Below are 26,540 nucleotides of genomic sequence, written 5' to 3'. Positions count from 1 at the left end.
CCTCCCACTCGGCCACAGGGCTCGGTGCAGCGTTTCTCTCCCTCTGTCCCCGTCCCAGCTCCTCGGGGACCGGGCCAGGCAGCAGCAGCAGGGATGTGCCGGCCGACCCTGCCCCACGGCGCCCGCGGCATTTGTTTGGGTACAATCGGATCCAGCAGGGATTTGGGGTTTTATTTTCTTTTTTTTTTTTTTTTTTTTTTTTAATTTCCCTTTTTTTTTTTTTTTTTTTTTTGTAATTCCCGTTGGGACGATCTCGTTTGAGCTCCAAGGGCTGATGAGGGGTATTGCCGCTCTCTGCGTTTGGCTACGTGGAAAAAAACAATAATTAAAAAATCGTGGTGACAGTGGGAGACGCTGAGGGGGAACTGGAGCAAGAGCCGGTGTGGGGTTGTGTGAAAAGAGACGAGAGTCCCGTTAGCAATCAGCGGGTGACCTGTAAAACCGGGTGCTGTCCTCTATGTACAACCCAGAGCCTCTGTCCCCGAGCAGAACCTCCTCTCCCGATCCTCCGGCGAGGCCCTTTAGGATCCCAGATCCACCAGGCTGGACGTGAGGGGTCCCAGCAGCGAGTCCTGGAGCTGGTGGCCTTGCAGGCTGTGCGGGGTCTGGGATGCGGCCAAGCCGCTCAGGGAATAGCCGGAGCTCCTGGCGTGGCTGAGGTTCCCCTGCAAGAGCAGGACCGAGTTCTGATCCGGGCTTTGGGGAGGAGAAAACTCTTCCTCGGAGCTGGACATGAGCGGTTTGCTCCCGTCCAGAGGCGAGAGTTGGTTCGGTTTGTTGGTGGCCGCGTTGTTGTTTTCCGTGTTCTCTCTGCGGAAAGACAAAAAAAAAAAAAAAAATTAAATTTGTATAAATAATCGCAGGACGGGGATGTTAGGGCGGGCACGAGGCGGCGGGGATGGGCATTGTGCTAATGCCCACCGTAAATCCTTCGCGTTTAGTTCCAGCGTGGGAGCAGATGCTTCTCAAGGGGGGAAAAACAATCCTAATAATTTCATAACGGATCGTCCCTATTTCTTTTACTACTCCTACAAATAAACACACCGAACAGCCCGATAATTTAGGTGAGGAGGAAGGGATTTTTTTTTTTTGAGGGGCAGTTTTCCTTTCCTTTTAATTAAAAATTAAAGTGCGGCCCGGGGCCGAGCTGAGCGCGGGGTTTTCTCCAGGAGCCTCGGTGACTGGAGGAGATTCCCTCCGTGGCTCTCGGTCTCCCCGGGCCGAGCGGCCGCCTCGCACCGAGGCCACCGTGTCGCCTCCGGGGTGGCCTCGGTACGGGCGGCCTGGCCAGCGCCTCCTCATCCCCATCTCCCTCTTCTTCCCCCGCCTCGCCATCCCGGAGCTGCATCTCCCTCCTCCTCCGAGCTCCAGAGCTGCCCTGCCCGATCCCGGCCGCACAGGACCCGGCATCCCCGGCGCTCCCCGCATCGCTCCCGGCTCGCAAACAAAGGCGGCCGAGCGGCCTGGAACAGCACGGTGGGGGCTGCTTGCTGCCCCAGGGCAGGTGAGGACGAGTGAAAAACCCATTTTGGAAGGGGAAAAGGCAACGCGGTTTACGAAAAAAAAAAAAAGAAAAAAAGAAAAAAAAAAAAGAAAAAAAGAAAGGAAAAAAGCAGGGGGAGGGGGATTTGGGGAAGGGAAGGGAACCGTGTGTTTTCGTGGCTCCGATCCCATCCGGCTCCGCGTACTCGCCGCGCTCCCGGAGCAGCTCCCGGGGCTCCCAAACGCCCCCCGCACGGTGGAGCAGGGGAAAAGCGGGGACCGGAGGGTGGCACGTACCTTTCCTTCGCCTCCGCCGCTCGGTCCCGCTGCCTTCTGTTCTTGAACCAGTTGCTGACCTGGGTGGTGGTGAGGCCGGTGGCTTCCGCCAGCTCCCGCTTCTCCCGCGGGGACGGGTAGGGGTTGTGGGCGTACCATTCCCGCAGCACGCCCCGGGATTTCTCCTTGAAGCAGTAGCTGGTTTCCTCGCCGTCCCAGATGGTGCGGGGCAAAGGGAATTTTCGGCGGACGCGGTATTTGCCGACGGCGCCCAAGGGTCTGCCCCGCAGCTTCTCGGCTTCCACGTAGTGCGCCTTCAGCCAGAGCTGCTGCAGCTTGGGGTGGTTGTGGGGCGAGAACTGGTGGCTCTCCAGGATCTTGTAGAGCTCGCGGAAGTTGCCGCGGTGGAAGGCCACCACCGCCTTGGCCTTGAGGACGCTCTCGTTCTTGTGCAGGTGGTCGCAGGCCGGCAGCGACCAGAGGAAGCGGCCCAGCCTCTCCAGGTTCCCCCCTTGCTGCAGCACCTCGCACACGCAGGCGACCTGCTCCTGCGTGAAGCCAAACGACGGCAGCATCGACATGGCCGAGCGCGGCGGCGGCCGCAGGACGGCGAGGAGAAAGAGGAGGAGGAGGACGAGGAGGGACGGGCACCCCGCGGGAGCGCGGCGGCGGAGGGGCGCGGGGTAGGCGCCCGCCGGGCCCGGGCCCGGAGCTGATCCCGATCCCGGTGCCGGTGCCGGCCCCAGAGCGGGGAGGCGCTGCGGCAGCCGAGGGCGGCGTGCGGGGCGAGCGGGGATGCTCGTCGCGGCGCCGGGGGGAACTTTGTCCCCGCTCCGCCGCCGCCGCGCTTAAAGCGCCCGAGCCCCCGCGCCGCGCTGATTGGGCACCCCCGGCCCGGCCCGGCCCAGCCCGGCCAGCCCAGCCCAGCCCAGCCCAGCCCAGCCCGGCCCGGCCCGGCGGGCAGAGCCTCGGCACGGGCGGGCGGGGCCTGGCGGCGGGGACACGGCCCCGGACACGGCCCCGGCCGCGGCTGCGCGTCCCTCCCGCCGCCGCCTGTGCCGAGCGCCGCCGCCCCGGGCGCATCCCCGGGGAAGCCGCTGCCGCCCTCCGCTTGTCTTGCTTTCTTTTTTTCTTTCTTTCTTTCTTCCATCTTTTTTTTTTTTTTTCCCGCCCCAAAACTCCTGCCCCCCGCCCGCCCGCTGCCAAAGCAGCCCAAAGTATTTAATTACCTTCGAGCTGGGGATGAATAAATAATGCAATAACGCTTTGGTGAGGAGCTGAATAAGGCGCGGGGCCCGAGCGCCCCTTCCTGCCCCGGGGGGGCCCGGCGGGTCGGGGCAGCCCCGAGCAGACCCCGGGCAGCAGCGCTGCACCCACCGGCGGCGCTTTAATTAGCCTAATCCTCATTTGCACACCCCCGCTCGAAAGCAATTATTTAAAAAATTAGAAAACAATTAGGCTCCCTAAGCAAAGATAATCTATTGTCAGCAGGGAGGTGAGGACAATGCGGTGAGATAAGGGCAGGGCGCGGGGGGCCGGGGGTGTCTTTATGGCTGTATTTATCTTTGATTAGATAAGTCGAAGCCCGTATTTTAAGCACACTCCAGATCGCTTTGGATTCAGGAATGAGTTCGTTCCGCGGGTGCTAAGAGCCATCGCGGGGCTCTTTAAAACCTGTTTGTCCTCACTAGGACAGTCGGATTTATTTGACCTACCAAGGCGGATTTATTTGCGTTCACTGCTCCGAGGGAAGGGGAGCCCGCTCCGGCCGCGGGGCTGGGAGCCGGGGCGCTCCGTGCCCGTTCCTGCCCATTCCCTGCTCCTTCCCTGCTCATTCCCTGCTCATTCCCTGTCCATTCCCTGCCCGTTCCCTGCCCGTTCCCTGCCCCATTCCCTGCCCCATTCCCTGCCCGCACCACGACGTGGGAAAGGCCGATATTTTCCTAAACCCGGATTGTTGTTTTTCCCACGTACTTCGCGTCTCGGTGCCGTTTAAATTAAGCCCCTGCCACCCAGTCTGTACAGCGACTGCACTATGTCCGCTGGAGTCAGGGCGCTTCCATATCCCATGACCATGTGTCTGGTAATTTTCCCTTGCCATTTTATTTTAGTACTTATGATGCTGCAGATGAAGTCTTAAAGAGCTGCAATGTCCTCCCAGAAGGAATGTCTACTTGGAACAGATCCTTATTGACAAGGCAGCTGTGTGGGGACCGGAACGGAGCCTTAAACCCGGCTCTAAAATCAACTAATACCCTAAAGTCTGGAGCAAGTGCGCAGAATTAGGAGGCATGGGCTCGCCCGCGGCCGCGTCCTGCAGGAGCAGCGCCCTGCCCGGCCTAGGGGTGCGTTCCCCCATCCCTCATTCCTATTGTTATTCATTTTAACTTTTATTTTCTTCTTTCTAGTGAGGGGCTCGGCTCGGGAAGAGTTCGGACCTGAGGGTTTGTGACTTCTGGATGAGGAGGAGAGAAACGCAACGCGGGGCTGGGGAAGCCCCTGGGCGTTGTAACGAGAGCGGGCTTCTCTTGCCCTCACAGTTCTCCTTTTTTTTTTTTGTTGTTGTTGTCTTTTTCTTCTTTTTCTTTTCCTCCTGTAAAAGGCCGACCCAAACAAACACCGCTCTTGCTGGGAATAAGGAAATTATCCCGATGCGGCCGGCGGAAGAGCTGACGGACACGGGTGAGGGCTGAGCGGAGTCTTCCTCGCCATTCTTGAGCGGGGCTTTATTCTCCCCTCTCATCAAAATTCACAAAAGGAGGGGACAGACCCGCCGGGGTCTACCTGGGAGTTGCTGCAGGCAAAGAAGCTGAGCGTCAATGTTCCTTAAGGCTCCGGTGTTGGTTTTCCTAAAAATTGAAAACCTTTCATTTTGAACCAAGGGAAGAGGCAAATGTATTTCCAGAACCATCCCATTTAACCCTTAGAAAATCACAAAAGCAACGACAAAAATGAGAGTTTCGAGCCGCTCAAAAAATAAAAAAACATCAATAAGGAGGCAAAGGGAAAAAAAAAAAAAAAAAAAAGGAAAAATAAGCAAAAAGCCACCGAAGAGGACAACGGCTCTGAGCTGCCGCCGGCCCCTCTCGGTGCTCGCTTTGCCGGTGGAGCAGGAGCAGCTCGGTAGCATCACCGGGCAGCATCATGGGGCAGCATTACCGGGGCAGCATCACGGGGCAGCATCCCCGGGCGGAATCACCGGGCAGCATTACCGGGCAGCATCACGGGGCAGCATCTCCCCTCTGCCCGCCCGGCCGCAGCTCCCCGGGTTGTCCCCGCCGCCGGGCCCCGGCCCCTCCGCTGCTCGCCCCCATTGCCCGGGCACCCATCGGCTCTGTTTGTGCGGGAAATTCATTTATTCCCTTATTTATTCGATGTGTTTCTACAGCGCAGGGCGGGGGTGAAGATGGAGCCCACGCAACACGCTGCGGGTTTTTCCTCGATTTCGCCAGAAAATCAAAACAAGGCAGGAAAAAAGAAGTAAACCAAATACATCCCCCGTTTCCTTCCGAGCTTAGAAATAGAGCTGTTCCCCAATCAAAAATAAAATTTAATTTTTTTTTTCCTATAAGTGCGGAGGTCTAGAGGAAACAAGTAGCGCAACAAAGTAAAACCAGCAGCGGGTTTTTGGGAGCCGCTTCTCGCCGGGAAGAGAACCGGGGCTGGAGGCTGGGAACCGGCGGGGCAGAAACACAACGCTGCCACTCGCCCAACATTTCGAAGGCGAAACCCAAAACCGACCCATTAAGTCAATGAGGTTTGTGTTGTGGAGGCTCCTTTCCCATCCACTTGCTGTTCTGAAAAATAGATCGCATTTCGTTATCTCGAGCGAGGATCTGCAACGTGATACCGGATCCGCGCCGCCTTCCCCGCCGAACGCGGGGCGCGGGGAGACAGCCAGCTTCCCGGCTTATTCCCCAACAATAAAGGATTTGTGTTTTCTTTCTCCCCCTCTCTTTCCTCCCACCACCCCCCCACCCCTCCTTTATTATTCTATTTTTTAATGAGGAAGAACAAACCCCTGTCCATATGCAGCGCTCTTCTCTGCGGCCCGGCTCGCCCGCAGACCGGCGCGACCTTTAATTACTTGTTGGTAAATTGCCCTCCCGACACCTGTACAAACAAAGGCGCTGTCCCTGCCCCGGGGGTGCCACCGAGGGGTCCCCCCGCGCCCCGCGGGGTCAGGCCGGCCCGGGGCTGCCCGGGAGGGCCGGGATGCTGGGGCAGGACGAGGATGAGGATGAGGATGAGGATAAGGCCTTCCCGATGTGGCCGATCCCCAGGGCACAAAGGGCTCTTTCTTCGCGCACTTACCGGGACATTTTTCAAAGGATTAGAGGTGTACACGCGTTGTTTTCTTCTCTCCGAGGGCCGATACGTCTTTCTGTCCCTGTCCCCGCCACCTCCACCCTTGTTTCCTCCCGCTTTTGCCATGGCACCCCCAGATCCCGTTCCCCCCTTCCCTTTTCGCTAATGTACCTCCTGGACGCTGATTCTTTTAAGCTACGAAGAATTTCCTTTTGGGAGGTGAAACCCTCCAGCTCCTCCTGTTCAGAGGAAAGTGCTAGTGACGGTAATACGGGGTGACACTAAATAAACAGTTAAAGCAGGGCTGGAAAGATGGAGTTAATTATCCAGTGAGCTACATTTAAACCGAGACCAGGAGGGGCTGATTTGTTTTGGCGCAGGGAACTGAGAAGGAGACGAGCCACCGAGGTCTCCTTGCTGCTCTTTGGTGGCTCTTTGACTTGTCCTGGTGTCGCCAGCCCGGGGACCGCCGTCCTTTGGCCCGGGAGGGGGAGCCCCGGCCGGGAGCCCCGAACCGCGGCCCGGGCTGCAGCGCTGGGAGCCTCTGTGCGAGCCGTGCTTGGGAACAGGCGATTTCAGAGGGTCCAGAGGCGACTTTTTTCGATGTTTGTTTGCTTTTGCTTCCCAGAAGTCAGATAAATTCTCGCCGGTGCCTGCGCTCTCAGGTAAGTCTGCATGCGAGCAGCAGCCCCGCGATGTGCTTTTGTTTTTTAAATTTTCCCTCCTGCTTCTTCCCTATTTTCCTCCGTTTTTTCCTCCCTCTTTTTTTTTTTTTTCCTTTCCTTTCCTTTTTCTTTTTTTTTTTTTTCCTTCTTCTTTGAGAAGTCTGATATTAATAATCCCCGTATGCCCCGCTTTCCGGGTCATTACGGTACTGCTGGTCTCTAATCAATCCTAATGCGATGGCAATTGGAGTCTCTGATGAATGCATCTCAGGTTTCTTGTAATGGCTCTACCACATTTTCCTGGACCTCCTTCTTTAACCTGAGATGCCAGGGGGACGTCTCCGTTCTCAGCTGCTGATTACTTCAAGATGTTCGGGCTGGTGTGGGGAGAGAGGCAGCGAGCGAGGCAGCCTGTCCCTGAATAATCTGGAACTGAATTGGATGAGCCATTTCCTAAATCAAAGGACAGCGGCGGGGTTTAACTCCTTTTCTGCACGGGAGCTTTGCCGGCTCTCCCTGCAGCCTGCACGGGCTGTGCCGCCTCTCCCCGCGTGTTCGTGGCCGTGACACGGCCCGGGGGTTCCGGGGGTGCGCAGCTCCCCCCATTCTAAGGACGAGACCCCCACCGCTCCATCCCCAGCTGCTCTCTCCATCCCAAAGCCCCTCAGTGTCTCTGTGGGTCCACAGCCCCCCCACGGGTGTAGGACCCCACGCCGAGGTGGGGAAGGGGCGCTGGGATCCCCGGGCGGGCGCGCAGGGACGCGCGGTGTTAGCGCTGCCATTCGCTTTCCCCCGACATTGTTTTTCTCTCTTTTCCCAGCGCTGGCCGTAACGCGAGGCAACGTTGGCTGCAACTTCTGCCTCTTTCCTCATTTTTAAAATTTTTAAAAAATAAAATACTGCCGCAGGAATTAGGCTGCGGCCAAGCCAGGCGCGGGGCTGCCGCGGGTTCGGGTGAAGGATGTTCCCTCGGGATGCGGCTCCTCCGTGGGACAAAATCCCGCCCCAGCTGCCCCTCTGCAGCCCCCCCCCGGCCCGCAGCTGGGTACGACCCAGCGCCACCCAACACGCGTGGGCAGCTTGGCCTGCGCCCCTGCGAGAGCAGGGTGTGCCGAGGGCGAGGGGCAGAATAATATTTGGAACGAATAATTGAATGTCGCAGCGCCGGCTGCGAGGTGGAAATGAATCCGCGGCAGAAGAGCGGCCAGGGGTAAATCCAGCCCGATACCCGCGGGCTCTGGCCCTGCGTGGGGAGGCAGCAGCGCGGGTGGGGTGTTTGTACCGAGGCCGTGGGTGGGTCCCGGCTGCACCTCGGCCCGGGTGCCGCATCTGCCAGGGATGAGTCACTCCGAAGCGAAACAAACCGCGGGCGCCTTCTCCGCGCAGGGCGCTCGGGGAGGCGGCTCCGGCAAGGCCGATCCCCGCGGGCTGGGCCGGGGGCTGAGCTGCGTGTCACCGTCCCGCGTGTCACCGTCCCGCGTGTCACCGTGCCGCGTGTCACCGTCCCGCGTGTCACCGTCCCGCGTGTCACCGTCCTGTGTGTCACCGTGCCGTGTGTCACCGTCCCGCGTGTCACCGTCCCGCGTGTCACCCTGCACACCCTGCCGCCTGTGCGCTCCCACCCACCTGAGCACCCCCCGCCTGTGCCCCTCCGTGTGCCCGCACCCCAAATCCACCCGTGGGCGCTCCCCACCCGCGTGTGCGACACTCCGCATCCTCTGAAGGCACGGGCCTGTAGAGCTCCTCAAGTGGCGCTGCCACCCTGCCCGCGGTCCCCTGTGTGCTCACACCGAGCCGTGTGAGCGCTCCCGCAGCCCTGCGTGCATGGAGCCACCCGGGTCCCGCACCCCACCCGCGTCCGTGACCCCCACCCACATCCGTGACCCCCACCCGGGTACCGCACCCCACCCGCGTCCGTGACACCCACCCGGGTCCGTGACACCCACCCGAGTCCCGCACCCCACCCGCATCTGTGACCCCCACCCGCACTCGCACGGACCGTCCCCACTCATGTCTGTGGTGGGGAGTTCAGGGCTGGGTCCCGTCTGTCCCTGCCTTAGGTGATGGCTAGGACGGGGGCGCTGGACACCGGGAAAACTGCAAAAAAACACCCTTATTTAAAAAAGGGAACACTAATAAAAAAGGCAGCAAGGGTGATAGTTGATTTTTGTGGTGTTTTGGGGGGGGGGGGTTTGGGTTTTTTTGTTTTTTTTTTGGTGCAATATATTGTTATAATGATTTCCGCGCAAAATGCGTGGAAAAAAAAAATATAAATTACATTTTGTGTCCTGCTCGGATGGAGGCAGGCACTTTGAGGCTCTCCTCCCTCTGTGCCATCCCCCAGCACAAATCCTTGTCCCCACCTGCCCAGCGCAGGATCCACACTGATCAGGGTGATCACTGCGAGGGTGGCAGCTGGACTGGGGACAGGATTTACATCCCAGGCTCTGTTTGCCGGTGTGCTTTGCATTCGGGTGCTGAACAAATATTTCCATTGCCGGGGGACCGTGCCAGTCTCAGCAGGGCCAAGGGAGGAGGCACCAGCCCCCTTTGGGAGGGGTAGCTCAGTGGCACACGGGGCTGTGGGGCACTGTGGGGATGATCCAGTGCTGGGGGGCCCATCCCGCACCCACCTTCCCGGTGGCTTTCCAAGCTGGCTGCGAGGAGGGGACCTTTCACCTCTCATTAGTGATGCCATCAGTGGCTGGGCAGAGCAGCGCTGAGGTCAGGTTACATATGGCACACAGTCTGTTCAGCGCCGGCAAGGCCAGCTTTGAAATTTTAGAGAGGGGAAAGGTCACCTTGCGAGAGCCGGCTCGGGGGGTCCCCGCTCTGTCTGCGCCCTGGGTGGGTCTCCATATGCCTCTGTCTGGCCCTGAGAGATGCTCAGCCCCTCTTCTCTCCCACCTCCCGAATTTTCAGGGAATATTTTCACACTGCCTTCCCTTTTCCCTCACAGAAAGCCTCTCCCAGCGCTGTTTTTTTTTTCTCGTGTCTCTTCCCAGCACAAACCCGTCTCTAGCATCTGATTGTTTTCTCAAACAACATTTAATGCAGCTTTCCAGGAGAAAATGAGTTGTCTGTGTTTATCAGCAGATCTCTGCAGACGGATAAGTTTACTCTCCTCAGACCTGGGTGTATAATTTCATAGACCTTCAAAAGTGTCGTGCTTCCATGGTGATTAAAACTCACTCCTGAATCTTGCTGGGGCATTTCAGGTTTCATGCCACTGGATCTTAGAAAAGCACATCTGTGCAGCCATATATCTTTCATCTGAAGGGCAAAAAAAAAAAATTTTTTTTCTTCCTACATATTTTGTATTTGGGAAAATATGACACATTGCAATAAATTAATTCCTGTAATTCACTACGTTGAATTTCAGCAGGATCCTGTTGGAGCTTCATCTGGAATGATTCTGGAGGTGTTGGCTGCAGGGAAGAAGTTCACCAGTTTCCCACGTATCACAACTGACAGGTAAGTTCATGCCCCTTCTCAGCCCTGCTGCAGAATTTTATTTTGCACTTTGTGTTTTTAAATACGTGGGGCCTGATCCTTAAGCTGTTCAAGTAACTTGGCCAGGAGTCTCTGGCATGCAGCTGTTGCAGGGAGATCTTCAAAAGGACATTTGCTTCTTCACAGGTCATAACTAAAAAGGCTCTGAATTAAATAGATGCTTATCTTGAGAATTCAGGAGAAGTTGGAGCTGAACCAACATGCAGTGGATTTGGGATACACCTTTCTGTCTGCTCCAGTGAGGCATCCAAAGAGCCAAATTAAAGGCAGTTTGATGTAATTTCCTGCAAATAGGGCTACTTGCATGGATTTTCATTTTTAAGTAGGAATATTCTGCCTTTTAAAGAGGGAATTTGGGAACAAATGTATTAACAGGCACATTTTCAGAAATCGAGATGCTGCAATCTATTTATATTTTTCTGCCATAAACGATGTTTTCCTACATGGGGCCAAACTGTGCCCTTGGTTATTGAATGCAAATCTGCTGCTTTAAATGGAGTTCATTGCAAGTGGGAACAGGACTTAGCCATCATTTTCCTCTGCTGTCTAATCACTGTAGTCTGAGGAAAAGCAACATATGTATAATGGTAGCTGAGATGCAGGAGGGGTGGAAGCTTTCTACCAATAAGAGCCACATTAAATAATTAATTCCCAATTGCCTTTCTGCATTAGTGCTTTTGGCTATAAAAGCTGGTCAGCTTTGTAAGGCCCCAGGCAATGAAACATTTGGTGCATTGTCAGTCCAAAAGTGGAGGTAATAGATATCCAGCGTGGCTGGAAAAGTGCTGCTCTCCATCCTGCCATTTACATATTCCAGCTGCACAGCCTCATTCCTCATCCCTTCCTCTGCCCTACTCAAGTTTGACAGGACAGCATCTCTTCTGAGCTGGCTGCTGGAGAAGCCAAAATTTTGTATTTATTCCATCAAAAAAGAGAGGAACTCAACGTCTGAGTCTAAAAACGGAGCGCACAAAGCTGCTCTCTGTTATCAGCAGACAAATCTGACAGGTTAATAAGGAAAAGACTGAATTTCCCCCTCCTCCCCCATTTTCCCCCCTCCTTGTCCCATCTGCTGTCCCCCAAGCCCAGCCTGTCACCTCAGGTCACGATGGGATCTCCGGGGCTCGTGCGTCATCCGCAAGAAAGGTCTTGCCATGAGAAACGACTTCAGAGAGCTTTGATGTGCAAGGCACCAGAGGCTGCTCCCCTCACCTTCTGAGATCAAGATACCTGTGCCTGTGTGTGTGTGAAGCTGGGGAAGAAAAGGAAGTGCTGGGATAAATTGCCTGGGGAGGTGGGAGATTCTCTGTTTAAAAACAGGTCTAGACAAACATCTGTCAGAAAATACCGACGTCTATTTGATCTTGTCTCGGAGCTGGGGGAAAGACTGAATGGGGCTGTCAGGTCCTTTTCAGCCCTGAGAGAACACAGTTACACACATGTATTTATATCTGCTCAGGTGTGTGTGTAAATGTATGCATTTCCTCACTTTCAGGGACAAGCTCTTGGCCCCTGTGGTAATTTGTGTCTGTGAATCTTGCAGGTTAATTACACCCAGCTTTGCTCTCTCTTGGCTTCACCAAATTTGAGTTTCAGTTTTATTTTAGTGTCCTTTGTGCCTCGAGTGGATCAGATCACAGTGCCTAATCTACTGATGGTGTTTTCCTCATGTTCAAGTGAAGTTCCTTCAATTCTGTGAGATTTTCAGCAATTCCACTTAACTCCCAAAGCACATTTGTCAATGCACATGGGGTTGCACTTCTTGAGGTAAGGTTGTGGTAGAAACTTGTCTTTGCCATCAGCTGTAATGGATGGATGCTTGGTGAAGTTGTAAGGTTGAGCATGAGGACAGCATGAAAAATTTGGGTTTTTTTAGGATTATTTTTGCACACAATCACTTTGGAAAGCATTCCTCAGGTTTAAAGACAGCGTGGCCATGGCTGCTGCTGGCACCCCTATAATTTCCTCCCAAGCATGCAGACCTCAACAGGATCACTGAGCTGCAGGATGCAGCTTTGAGGAGTGTGTTGGCAGCTCATTTCTGTTTGTGCATGGAGCACCGGGAGACACCAAGGGCCAGGACTTGTGATCCTCTACACAGATTCCAGTATTAATTATAAATACTTCAATTAAAATGTATTTTAAAAGGAGTTTTAACACTCTGATGCTTCCCTAAAGATGGGGTCCTGTGCAACTCAGCATTGGAGACAGAGAGTGATGGAAAACTTACATTCCAGGGATGTAAAAAGGAGTTTTGCAGGGCTGAAGTGCCGCAAAATGTACAGCAATTTTCCTGTTGCTGCCCCTAGAGCACAATCACACCAGGCAATGCCAGTATTCCCTTGACATCCTGGGGTGTGGAAGCTGCAGGAATCAAACAGCACCATTTTGTAGCAGAAACTGAGCTCTGAATTTCTGAAGCCAAAAGCTGGGATGAGCCAGGCTGCAAAGGCTGATCTAGGATTTTAGGCTCCACGAGGGTTTCAGAGGTGGCTTCTCCTGCTTATCCACCTTATCCTTCCAAATGATCCCCCCCACAGCAGAGCCCTTTGTGGCCACATTTGTGATGGCCTGGCTGAAGCCAGCTGCTCCTGCAGAGTGCACTGGTGCAGCAGGCTGAGCTCTGCAATCACCATGGAAGGGAACACATCACTACTTCTGCCAGGAACACAGAGAGGCAGAAACCTTTGTCCTGGGGACAGGCAGGGGCAGAAAGCCCTGACAGTGCCTAAGAATGAGCAACTAGAGCTCAGGAGTGTGTCCTTGGGCAGCTGGGAGTTAAATTCACATTTTGGACCCTCCTAGCAGAGCTGAGCTCTCCTGCATGTCCAAGCACTGTGAGCAGCAGGGAGGAGAAGGGGAATGATGAAAACTCCTTGGGTGCAGGAAGCAGAGGGGCTCTCGCAGGGTTTGTGCTGTGTCCCAGCTGGTGATGGGTGTGGGGCAGGTTTTGACATCAGGACAAGGAACTCTTAGCAGGCCAGCCTCTGGCAGGGCTTGGTCAGGCTGTGCAGAAAAGGCAGGGGGAGAGAGGGATGGTGACTGTCCCTTGGAGCCACATCCCAGAGGATGGTGACTGTCCCCTGGAGCCACATCCCAGAGGATGGTGACTGTCCCTTGGAGCCACATCCCAGAGGATGGTGACTGTCCCCTGGAGCCACATCCCGGAGGATGGTGACTGTCCCTTAGAGCCACATCCCGGAGGATGGTGACTGTCCCTTGGAGCCACATCCCAGAGCATGGTGACTGTCCCCTGGAGCCACATCCCAGAGGAAAGAGCTGTTCCAGGGGGGAAATGAGCACCCAGGAGCTGGATGCTGGGACAAGGTCTCCAGCACACGGTGCTCTGCAGCAGGGTGAGAGAAATCACACTCATTTTACAGAGGATCCCGTGGAAGTACAAAGGGCTCAGCTGAGCTGTTCCTCTTCTCTTATCTCACCCTTTTTTGTTTTAGACACCTCTTTTCCAAAGGTCTGCCTGCAGAGGGTGGGGCAGGCAGGGCACCAAAGGCAAAATTCCTGTTTGCCCTTCCCAGTGTCACATTTGCATGCACCAGAGGCATCGGTGTCAGATGGGTTTGGGGGCAAGGCAGAGGAGGAAGAGGGGGAATCTTCCTCCCATTTTGTTTTGTACATTCCTTCTGCTGGTGAATTGTTACCACCGTGGCTGGGGGGGTTTTTTCTGATGCCTCTTGGGTTTGTTCTGCAGCCAGCCCTTCTGATTCTGTCTGGCCACATATTGTATTTGGCTGGCTGTCTCTCTCACTCTGAAAATTCCTAATTTTTTTGGTTTAATTTTTTTTTGTTTAACGTTTTTTTTTCTTTGTGGCATTTTAATATCTCACAACTGGCACCTTTACCAAGAGATTAAAGGTCTGTAAACAAACAGCTGTTTTACAGGCAAGCTTTAACACAGGCAACAGGTGAGAACCTCTTGTGAAAGAGAATTTGGGGAAAATTTCTTGAGTGTGGGTAACGCTTTTAAAAAATATTTTCCACAAAACTGGGTATTACAAACAATTCCTGAGCTAACACTCAAGTAAACCACCACGAATTATTCAGGTAATTAAAATTTTAAAACCATTTTAGGGGAAGGTAGGGGAGAGTGAAGCATTGACCTTGAAAATTTTCTACAATGATGAGAGAAAATCCAGATACTTTTGGATGGGTGGTAGAGGCAGTTCAGTTGCTTCTACCTTCAACTTCAGGGAAGGAAAGAGAAAAGCCTCAAATATTTTATGCTAATAATTTGTTTCACACTCTGGTAGAAAAGCCATTGGAAATGTGTCCAAGGTTGTGCTGGAACTGTCTTGGCACTGCAGGTCTGGCCTTTTTATTGAGGTTGGTGAAAGCACTTCAGAGCTTGGCCCTGGGGATTGGGGAGAGCTGATGTGGGGATCGTGCAGCCAGCAGACACACGCAAGGAGCAGGGATCCCTTGGCAGGGAGTGGGTTTGTCCTCCTGTGAACTTGTGTAAGAGCAATTTTAACTCAAACCCTTTCCTTTTGATGATCTAGAGCAGATCTTTTTCCCTTCATCACCTGAGGGTTTCCATGTTCTGTTCTCCATGTAAAACTTCCCTCTGGTGAGTTCTGGGGAGCTCCTTTCCTGGCTGGGTGTCTCCCTGTCCTGCCTGGCCCGTGGTGTGGAATGCATTGGCAGCTGCTGGAAGGGTGCAAGGGCTCAGCTCAGGGGTGACAGCAGCTCAGGGCCCTTCCCAAGGGCTGGATTTGGCAAATCCCAAGGGCAAGGACTCCCCAGCTCCATGTGTTCCTGGCTCTGCATGGAGCTGGCATGCTGGGGGACAGGCTGAGGCTGCTCGGTTACAAGGACTCCAGGACAGAGCTGAAATGAAGCACAAGGGACAGAGTGTGGAGGTGGATTAGCTAATTAGTGCACAGCTAATTAGGAAGCTGAAGCCAGGCATGCAAGCCCTGCTCTCCTCCTCTCCTGGTTCTGACCCCTCTCACTGTGAGTGTGACACAGGCAGCCGCTGCAGAGCACTACAGGAAAAGTAAATATTGTTGTTTCAAGCAGAGAATGGTTTATTCCACAGCAGAACTCTCTCTTGGAGAGCCCACATTGACCTCAGGGGGTTGTAACTGACCCAGGTGCCAGTGAGGTGCCAGGTGTGCCACCCTAAACCCACGGGTGACAGGGGATGTGTGTGGGGCTGCTGTGAGCACATCCAGCGCCTCCAGAGATGCTCCAGCAGCTCCTCCCTGCCTGCAGGTCCTTTGCTGGGCTTTGGGCAGTTCTGGGCAGGTGCCCAGGGCAGGATGGAGTCTCTGGGGTGCCAGTGGAGCTGTGAGGATGCAGCTGGAGCAGGCACAGGAGCCAGAGATGCTGGGGGAGAGGGGGGCACAAGCTCTGCCCTTCCCCACTGGAGCTCTGTGATCCTGTCTATAATCCCCTTAGCTTCAATGGCACCATGGTGATTTACAGCTCTAATGCTTTGATCCAGAACATGATGGACCATGGGACACAAATTAAAAGATGAGAGATGAGTGCAAAGCACAAGTTTCCATTTGTGGCCAGCTATTTTGTGCAGACGTGACAGCAACCAGGTGTGAAGATCCTGCAGGAGATGAGGGGAAAACCAAACCAGTGCAAGCAGATTTGTTAGAATGTGAATGGGAGCACAGCAGAGTAAGTGCTATTAATAGGATTTACACAGATTAGTAAACTAATCTGTGCATTTCAGATTGGATTTCATATTATGGAAAAGAAAATTAAGCCACATACCACACAGACTTTCCAGGCAGTGATTTGTGAGTGTGATCTCTTTGCTGGTACAAGTGGCTGCTCAGCAAGGCTGTGACAGCTCTGATGGGTGGGTCAGTGTAGCCATGATATTTTCTGAAAAATCTTTTCTTTAAGATTTTTTCTCTTGAGAAGCTGAGAGGCTTCAAGAATAAAATGTAAACAATGATTATTTGCTGTTGTGGAATGCAACAGGTGCATCTGTGATTGGTCTCTTGTGGTTGTTTCTAATTAATGGCCAATCACAGCCAGCTGGCTCAGATTCTGTCTGAGACACAAGCTTTTATTATCATTCCTTCTTTTTCTATTCTTAGCTAGCCTTCTGATGAAATCCTTTCTTCTATTATTTTAGTATAGTTTTAATATAATATATATCATAAAATAATAAATCAAGCCTTCTGAAACGTGGAGTCAGATCCTCATCTCTTCCCTCATCCTCCTGTGAACACGGTCACAGGTCAGGGGCACCCACTGGGAGCCAGGAGGGGACAGTGCTGCAGCATGCAGAGCTGTGCTGGTGGCTTTGGGAGACAGACAACGAAAGGAGCAGCTTTGTTAAGGAATGGCTCTTAAAATGCATTGCCAGGAGATAAAGCAGTGTCCTCCTGACTCCTGGCTCAGCTGAAATGTGAAGCTGTGGATGCCTCATCTGTAGAAGAGCTCAAGGCCAGGTTGGATGGGACTTGGAGCAGCCTGGTCTGCTGGAGAGTGTCCCCACCTACGGGATGAGATGAGTTTTAAGGTCCCTTCCAACACAAACCATTCCACATTTCTGTGAAAAATAACTTTCCCTGCTCTGCACGTGGAGTGAAGAGGAGCAGAACTGGTCCAATGTCACTGAAGTGGGGAGGTAAAGGGCTCCCCAAAGGGAAGGGCAGAGTTCCATTTCTGTGCCCTGCTCCTGGTACCCGTGTGCAGGAGCTGGGCAGGGACAGGGAGGTGGGAGGCACTGGCACAGCTTAGGGAGAGATTGAGCACCCAGGACAATTCAGAGCAGTCATCTGTGTAAGCTCAAAGTTTCATATATTATGTAAATATAATATAATATAATATAATATAATATAATATAATATAATATAATATAATATAATATAATATAATATAATATAATATAATATAATATAATATAATATAATATAATATAATATAATATAATATAATATAACATTTCAGATTATATAATATAAAACTAGATATTACATATTTACATATAATATATAATATATGTAAATATATACTATACAATTAAATAAACATTTTAATATATGCTTATTAATATTTATATTTGTATATTTATATATTTATAAATAATAATTAGAAATAAAACAAATATATATTACATTATATATAATATATAATATATAATATATAATATATAATATGTAATATGTAATATATAACATAATATGTAATATATAACATAATATATAACATATAATATATTATGTATTATGTATTATATATTATTATATAATATATTTTTATATTTTTACGTATATATTTATAAATAAATGTCTTTGATTAGCAGGGTCTGGCCTCAGTATTTTGACTGTGCTATTCCAGATGGGTGAACACCAGCCTGGCTGTGCCTCTTGCCATGGAGAAGGGGATTGCTGTTACTGTTGTTGTACTGATGGGGAGATAGAAATCCAGGTATTTAGGAACTGGACTTTTGGTTCCAAGTGATTAACATCAGCTAATCTTGTGATAGTTACAGTTCAAGCTGCCTCTGAGCAGGGCTTGACAAATAAAGTGTAACTCATCTTTCTCTTGGTGCTTCCTGTTATTTTGCAAAAATACAAGTATTTGGAACATTTAAACACTCATTATAGCCAGGACTGAAGGAAGAGCACCATTAGCCTTTCAAATTTCTGTTTTAGGCCAAAGCTTTGAGGCAGAAGGAGCTGAGCAGCCCAGTGATTTTTCTTCTTGCAACACCTTGTTAGGTTGCAGCAAATAAAAATCCCCAATTTTGATTTGGTTTTTCTGGGAGAACAAACACTTTGGATTTTTCCAGGGCCAGGGCTGAGGGTGGCAGCCAATAAAAGCCACTTCAAGAAAGTTCCTCTCCCTTTTCTGCCTCCTTTCCCACAGCCCTTGAAGTTTCCTCTGGTCCTTGCTGTGGGTGATAACTGAGCTGAAAACCATTTGTTACAGCTGGGGGCCATTTGCTTTGTGCTAATTATGGATGAACCAAAATGCAGTTTGTGTGCAGAGATGTGCTGAGGTGTGGCGTGGAGCTGGTGACCAGTAACCTGCCATGGACTGGTGTGTGCTGCCAGCCCTGAGAGCTGCCAGCAGCAGGGTGCTCTGGAAATCCTCTGTTACACAGGGATGTAGAGTGAATTGGCTGGAATTCCTTGAAAACAGAACTGCTTTTACAGTGCTGATTTTAGGAAATGCATTTGTATGTTATTTTTGGGGGGTTGGTTTTTAGGTCAGTGAAATGTGTCTCTAGCTTGAGTTATACTGAGGGTTTTTTTTTTAATTTTAAATCAGCTATTAGGTTTAGTGATTATACTGCAATAGTCTAGGAAATTAATTCAAAAGCCTAATTTTGAATTTTGTGGGAATTTGAACTCAGAGGCAACTTTGACATATATTCTCTTGAATTTGTAGACTATTTATTACTTTTATTTCTAAAATAGCAGCTATTTTTTACCCTTGTTTATTTTCCTGAAGTATCTTGTTGCACAAAGTGCTATCAGACCCAAAGGCTTGGAGAGAATGAGGCAACACCAGATTTGAGATAAAATGCAGATAAGATAGATAGATGGATAGATGGATGGATGGATGGATGGATGGATAGATAGATAGATAGATAGATAGATAGATAGATAGATAGATAGATAGATAGATAGATAGATGTGATACACCCAAATTTATATGTATTCTGGCTTGGAGACCTTCAGTATCTCCAAATTTATTTTTGTATTTTAAAGCCGGGAACCTAATAATGAAGTTGAGCAGGAAGTTGTGGCCATAACTCCTTTGCCTACTTCCCCTCTCTCACCATCTACTAAATATTGCAAAGCCCATAAATTGTGAAAGGTGACAAATCAGATTGTTGCTCAAGTATAAGATTGAGACTTGGGGCCAGGAGATTTCAATCCTGCATTACCTGGAATATATCATTACTGACAGACTTGTTGGGATTCAATTTCTCCCAGCTATAAAGTGGGATTCTCAATTTCTGTCGTGCCAGCCTCGTTGCCTTTGATGACATGATACCCTGCTTGGAAAGGGAAGAGCCATCAGATGTGACACAGCTTGGCACCCACCAGCCTTTGGTGCTGTTCCATGGCCCAATGAACTGGGGAAATGTGATCTGGGCAAAGTCTCTGCAGGGTGGGTGGGAAATTGTTCTGAATCAGTGATTGTCTTGGGCTTCCAGGTCAAAATATCACCATCTCTTGATCAAAGTGATCTCTTGATCAAGTGTTTCAACTCAGCACAGCTTTAGGCTGTGTTTGCAGGGACATCTTGGAGGTTGGAAGAGGGTGTGCTTATTAAATACAGATGAGCTGATGATTGTGCATGAGTTTCACAGGGTGGAGACCTGGATGCTGAAACATCTTGTGGTGCCTGTGCTGGGAGCAGAGCTTGCAGGACAGGAGGCATTCCTTCACTGGATGTGGCTCTGGAAAAACCTAAGCAGGAGTGTTCCTTGGTTTTGGGCTTAGGTATAACTCTCCTACTGCTCTCCAGTGTTATGAGTATGCTGCTGATTTCACATCCATTTGTGCATTCATTGTGCAAACCAAAGGCAGAGTCAACCTGAGCCTCAAGCCAGGAGAGCTTCATCCCATTCCTTTGGAAAAGTCAGCCCCAGCAAATGAAACCCCTTGAGAGTTGCTCAGGTTTGTGTTTGTTACCCAGTGACGGCAGCAAGAATTGCTCACCTGGGCATGGTGAGAAGTGCTCCTGCCCCTTCCACACTTCTTCACCAAGATCTGAATCTTTTTCACTTAAGTTTTGGATCAGTTTGGGTTACAAAAGAAGTCTTGTTTTGAGTGAATGATGCTCATGACAAACAAGAAATAGTCATTTGTGGTGGCCTGGAGGACCAGACCAGCTGCTTATTTCACATTCATTTATATGGCTTCTAAAAAGACCCCAATAACAGAGAATAGTTAAGAGATGAACAGAAATGGGCTCTACCCTGTACTTTATTCTGAGGGTCTGGTCCTCCAGGCCACCACCAAATGACTGTACCTTGTTTGTCATGAGCATCATTCACCTGAAACAAGACTTGCCCTCATAACCCAAACTGATGCAAAATGTAAGTGAAAAAGATTCAGATCTTGGTGAAGAAATGTGGAAGGAGCAGGAGCCTCTCACCATGCCCAGGTGAGCAATTCTTGCTGCCATTACTGGGTAACAAACACAAACCTGAGCAACTCTCAAGCGGTTTCATTTGCTGGGGCTGACTTTTCCAAAGGAATGGGATGAAGCTCTCCAAGCTTGAGGCTCAGGTTGACTCTGCCTTTGGCTTGCACAGGAAAAAAATCCACAACAGCCACAAGAAACTGAGGCCAGGAGGGATTTACTGAGACCTGCTGAGCATGGCAGGAGGTGCCAAATGTCCTCCTGACACCCCTGTGCTGGGCAGTGAGGTGTCCTGGAGCCATGGAGGTGCTGTGTGACCTCTGTCCTGGGAGCAGGCACGCTGCAGCCCTGCTGCTCAGGCTGTGCCTGGAACGTGCAGCATGCCCTGTGCTCCTGGGAGCACTTCCAGGCCCTCCCTGATAAAGCCAGACCCCAAAATAGGCTGCTATCAGCAGCCTGCTGCCAGGTGCTGCTGGTTTTCTAAGTCCTGGGTCCCACCTCATATCAAGAGGTCTGCAAGGCTGAGGGGATGATGGCAAATAGGAGCAGCCCCTAAAAGCCTCCCTTGGAATTTATCTGGTGGGTCCTGGGGAGTTCACAAGACAAAAAATGCCATGGGGAAGATGCTACAGGGCTGAAGCCCCTCAGTGCTCACTGGCCTGGAGGCTGGGCCTGCTGTGGTCTTGCACCCAGTCCTTGTGGGTGGATGTGTAAAAGAAAGAGTCTTACTTTTCTGCTCTGGAGTTCGTGGCTTTGTTGGCAAAGCTGGGGGACACCAAACCCTGAGGGTGATGTAAGCAGTTAAAACACCTCAATGTTTTGAAGCTCAGGGGAGAATAGCACTACATTCGGAGGGAAAAGGAGAAATGCCATAGCAGCCTTCAGAAGCTGATGTGACTCCTCCCTACACAGGGGTGTGATGTGCCTAAATCCTTGCACGTGCAGGTGGTGTCACTTCCCCAGAGTTTGCAGCTCTCTCTTACTGATATTGTGTCTGCCTCTCCTCCAAGAGCAGCACTAACAGGGCACTCAGCCCCTGCTCTTCTGCCACAGGCTCTGAGCAAGGAGACAGCACATTTGACAGCAGCAGGTCACAAATCTGAACCTGTCTGTGCTGGAGTTTTGGGGCTGTGCTCTAATATATGTTGCCTGCAAGAAGAAGAAAAGGCTGCACCTCTTGCACAACTTCATAGTGGTCCTCAAAACAAAGATATTATTTTTTATTCTTAATCTGGTCAGTGCTCACTTCCACCTGCATGCGTACAACACACAGATAATGCTTTTTAATGCAGACAACTTGTGAATTTGTATGTGCATTGTGAATATGCTTGGGATGGTGTTGAGTGTAGACTTTTAGAACTGCCTTCTGATCCCCTGGCCTGCCTTGGTTTGATCAAGCAGCAGTAAATAGCAGAATCTCCAGTATTTTCCCTAGGACATGAGTAAAATCCAAATGGTCATTTGTTCTCAATGTGCTCTTTTAAGAAGCCACTGACTGAGGACCTGCAAGAGCAGGCATAGCTCAGGCCCTGGACTAACCCATCCTCACTCCCCTGAGCATTTCTCCCCCTCAGGCTCTGGACTAACCCATCCTCATTCCCCTGAGCATTTCTCCCCCTCAGGCTCTGGACTAACCCATCCTCACTCCCCTGAGCATTTCTCCCCCTCAGGCTCTGGACTAACCCATCCTCATTCCCCTGAGCATTTCTCCCCCTCAGGCTCTGGACTAACCCATCCTCATTCCCCTGAGCATTTCTCCCCCTCAGCTCCTTGGGCTTGGTGGGACATGAGTCAGACCTTTCTCAGATTGCCTTGATTTGGAAGTGGGTGGCTCTGGAGTCCCCCAGGGCCTGCATGAGCATCACCCTGAGCTACAGATCCAGGCAGGAGCAGTTTTTGGAGGCTGAGTGCTTGGAGGCTCAGGGATGCTGCCCCAGGGCCAGTCTAGTTACCAACAGGGCTATTGGTCAGCATGGGAAGGTGGCTGTAAATACAGCAAATAAATGAAAGCAAGCTCAGCTGGGATGTCAGCAGCAAGTCCTGCTGCTGCTGTCACGGGATGTTGCATCCCAGAGGGATTGGGCTCCCGAGGAGGTGCCGTGAGCCAGCGGGCAAAGCAACAGGGGGAGGCAGAGACCTGGCTGTGCACCCTGCCTGTGCCACCCACCCTGCACGGCCCCGGGCACACCACCTCACCTCCCTCCCTCCCCTCCTGCCTCCTCCCATCCCTGTGAGCCTCAGGGGCTGTGTTCACAGCTGCAGGCAGTGCAAGGGATACCGTGAACATGGAATTCACTGCCTGCCAGCGTGCAGAGCAGGACGGAAAATGTTGCGGTGTGACATTCTGGGAGTCCTTTCCTAGCACAAGGTCTATCACAAAGCACTTTGGCTGCCACAACAAAGCTTATTGATCAGCCTCAAGTATTCCAAATTGGGTCTTTCTGCCCGAGAAGGAGCAGGAGGGAGAATTGAAGCACTTACAGGGGAGAATATCGTACATGAGTTATTGAGTAACCATCAGCACTGCTCCAGGGCTGCTCCGTTCCTCTGGACTGCATGCAACTTCTGAGCATTTTATCTCTTTCCTTCAGCGTTTTCAGGCATGTGCCAGCTTCTGTAGCATATAAACTAGGTGCTATTTTTATTGAATCTGGCTTTAGTGCTGTAGATTTTTCACACGTGTGTTGGTTTTTTATTGTTGGTCTCATTCCTGAACTTTCTGGCACCTCTAAGTGTGAAATCGGTTATGTGCACGTTGCTTGGCAGATGAATTCCTATTTCTGGGAATCATTTTCCTTCTGAAATGTATTTTTATATTAAAAATGTGATCTGTATCCATATACCGGCCTAAGATTCCAGCCCAGAGATTTCCACAGCCAGAGATCACCACAACAGGGGATGCAGCCTGGAAGGAGACCTCTGCTTTCCAAGCTGTGAGTACTCATATTAAAATCCTGTTTTACTGACCCAACCTCTGCCTCTTGGAGCAGCAAAATCCCCTTCTGATCTGGCACCAGCGAAAAATCAAGACAAATATAGAGGATAATAAGTGATGTCTTCCAGCACTGTCTCCCTGCTGGATCAAGAGAAACCACCCATCTCCTGAGCCTTCCCACCACCAGCTCCATTCCAGCTACTGCCTTGGCAGCTCCCCCTCCTCCCTGCAGCATCCCAGGCCCTGTGGGAAAGGCAGGGGCTCAGGGACCCGGCTGCCCACCCTTCCCAAGGTGCTGTCCCCCCCTTTTCCATCCGTGCACAGGCTGCCAGGGAGGAAGGAGCCGTGGCTGTGTGTGGTTTTCTCGCCCAGGGTGACCTGGAGCACATCTGCGGAGCGCTCCGAAGCAGCAGGAATGCGCTCCGTTAGGACATGATTCATCCTGCATACCGCATGGGTGGCTGCTCAGGGAGAATTTGGCCATTTGCATACGCTGCCGAGACCTTCCCCTTCTTCTCCTTGTTCCCAAAGCCCTGTGCTTCATCCAGAGCCCCTGCAGGGGCTGCACAGCCACAAATCCCTGCCCTGGGCATTGCCCTGCTCCTGGAGTGCCACATGGTGAGGCAGAAACTGCTCCAGCCAGGTCGAAGGATGGCTTTAAATCCTCAGGAAAGCTGGGACAGAGCTGCTGCTCGGGAATCAGTTTGGGATTTGCTCTCTGCAGGCAGGAAAATCCCATCCCGGTTCTGCTCGGGCAGAGGAGAGCCGCAAACACGCCGGAGCCAAGCGCCCGCTTCTGGGAAGGAAACAGGAATTGGGCAAGCAGGCAATTGGCTCTGGCTTAGGGCAGCTCCAGGGTAACTGGATTATTTACTTGGGCAGCTGCAGAGCCGGATCAGCCTGGAGGAAAGAGGGAGATGCTCCCCGGGCTGGGAGGGGATCCCTGCGCTTGGCCAGCGGAGCTGCGATGCCTGGGAAAGGTGGAGGAACGGTGGAAAACAACAAGGTCACGTCCTGAAACACCAAGGTAACGTCCTAAAACACCAAGGTAATGTCTTAGCAAGCAACAAAATCACGAATTTCATGTCATTAACTCTATCTATTAAAAAAAAGAACCAACTCCCAGACCTCACATTGCTTCTTCTGGCCTAAACACAGCTTAAAGGGATGGAAGGGTGTTTTCCTGCTGGCTGTTAATTATCTCTAATGTATCTAAAGCTTCAGTGAGGGAAACTATTTCACCTGCACAGATTGGTCTATTTGGATTTATTGTCATTCATTTTGGCACCAAAATGGTAACCAGGCAGTGCTGCTGCTTGGAAGGCAGATCTGAAGTAATATGGTAATGTGTTTAAATCCTTTAATATCAGGGGAACATAGCATTTCAAGCTGTTCTCAAAAGGCTGCCAAAACCAAGCCTGACACTATGTGAAATGTTTTAAAGAAAAATTTCAACAAATAGGAATTTAGCAAATAGGAGTACACCTACCCAAAAAAAAAAAAGCCCCTGACACAGAAAGCATGCCAATGTCATGGGAGCAACAAGTAAACACTGACTAGTCCTAACTAGCAGGTGGAAGTAGATTTTAATAATATCTAACTAATTATGGGACAAATTCGGTTTGAGACACAAATAGGTTCAATATGAGGTATAAGATTTATGGTTTTTAATTTAGTATTTTAGAATTCTGACAAAACCCCCTCAAGTCAACAGAAAGTCTCATTCTTGCTTAAATAGGGTGCAGATCAAATCCCTGGCAAGCACAGGCCCTCCCAGTTGCCATCACCTTTCATGATGAGTCATTAGAAGCCAAGTTTCTACTTCAGATTGCTTTTCCAACTCAAAATTCAAAGCCCTCGTACGACATCCAAACAGAAATATTTACACAAGATGTGTATAAATATAAAGTTTATTCAGTATAGTGTTTAGAAAAATAAGTTCACATCATCTCAGAATACAAATAAAACACTTAATTGTCCAGGCACAAACCCCTATTACAGTACAACAAACATACATACTTTAGATCTCTTTGGTTGGGTAATTAAGCACAGATATGTTTGATGATACACTCTGGGGCAGCATCACCTAACAGTGCAGTAAAGTTCTTGATTATTCCCTCCTCTAACATGTACATTCCACTTAAATTTAATATTTGTTGTAAGGCACAATAAAACCCATACTGGAGAAATAACTGGTTAGTTCTGGACAAACAGTACATGCAGCAAAAGAACAAACATCCTCTGAATGTGAATCCTGAAAGCCAGAAGATTCACCCCCTCCTTGAGTTCAGAAATTTAAGAAGCAAGTTTTAAATTATATGAAACATACAACTAAGGTATAAAATATCCTTCAAGATAACAACTGCTAGGAGATACAGGAAGACTTCAGGCATCCTTGCTTTAAAAAATATCATTATTTTTGTTTTCAGAATTATAAAATTACTGTTCTTTTGGATGATTTGACATTCTTTTTGACCACAAGCACTGGGCAGTTTATGTCCCCAGAGCCCTGCACAGATATCTCACATGATACTGGAGGGATGCACCCCCTTGTTCATCTGCCCTTGCTGAGGAAAGTGCACAGACACTGGAAATCTATGTACATGAAAAGCTCCTGTGCACACAGGGCCAAATTCCACCCTGATTTATTTAACTGAAAATCATCACTGAGGTGGTTTTACACGATTTGAAGTCAGAACCTGTCCATTATTGTCATCAGTCTCAGACTGAGAGCAGCAATGACAGTCCCAGCCTCACCTCTGGGTGAAGCCACTTTCTGAATGAGTCTTCCTGAATCCACAGGGAGGGGAAAGCAGTAAATGGGAAGAGGTATTTGCTTGGATAAACTGTGACTGTTTGGTTCTACCCAAGTGCCAGCCTTGTGCTCTGGTTTGTGCTGCCACTGTGTACTGGGCCAAATCCATCCCTGACCTAACACCAGTGAAATGAATGGACCATATTCCCAGCTGGCAAAAAAAGGACATTAAAGTCAGTGGAAATGTGCTAGTTTAGCCCAGCTGAGGACCTGGCCAATGCATGTCTGTGATTTACATTGCTGAAATGTCCTTGCAGGTAAGACCACAGGGATAATGCTGCAAATAGTCCACACAGAGCATTCAATTCATCGTGTTTCTGGTTTTCTGCAAAAGTCTGGGTGAAACAGAGGCAGCTTTAATCAAAAGTAGTAAAGAAGAGAGGGGTTTTTAACATCATGCTTTGTTAAGAATTTCCTTAGGCATATTTTTCAAAGCTGAGTCTGGGACTAGTAA

The 26,540-nt window shown here is 50.5% G+C and overlaps 1 protein-coding gene across 1 annotated transcript; it reads right to left on the bottom strand.

Moving 5' to 3' along the window:
* Positions 1–215: 215 nt before the first annotated feature.
* Positions 216–2,339, bottom strand: LOC131084867 (homeobox protein SIX1). Its single transcript, XM_058026628.1, has 2 exons — positions 1,780–2,339; positions 216–810 (listed from the first exon to the last, which is right to left on the bottom strand). The coding sequence occupies exons 1-2, from the start codon at positions 2,337–2,339 to the stop codon at positions 522–524; spliced, it is 849 nt and encodes a 282-aa protein (XP_057882611.1). The 3' UTR covers positions 216–521.
* Between the last annotated feature and the right edge of the window lie 24,201 nt (positions 2,340–26,540).

Source organism: Melospiza georgiana, chromosome 6, assembly GCF_028018845.1.
Source record: "Melospiza georgiana isolate bMelGeo1 chromosome 6, bMelGeo1.pri, whole genome shotgun sequence".
Classification (NCBI taxonomy): domain Eukaryota; kingdom Metazoa; phylum Chordata; class Aves; order Passeriformes; family Passerellidae; genus Melospiza; species Melospiza georgiana.
The sequence above is the reverse complement of the archived record's forward strand: the minus strand, read 5'-3'. Positions and strand labels throughout refer to the sequence as shown.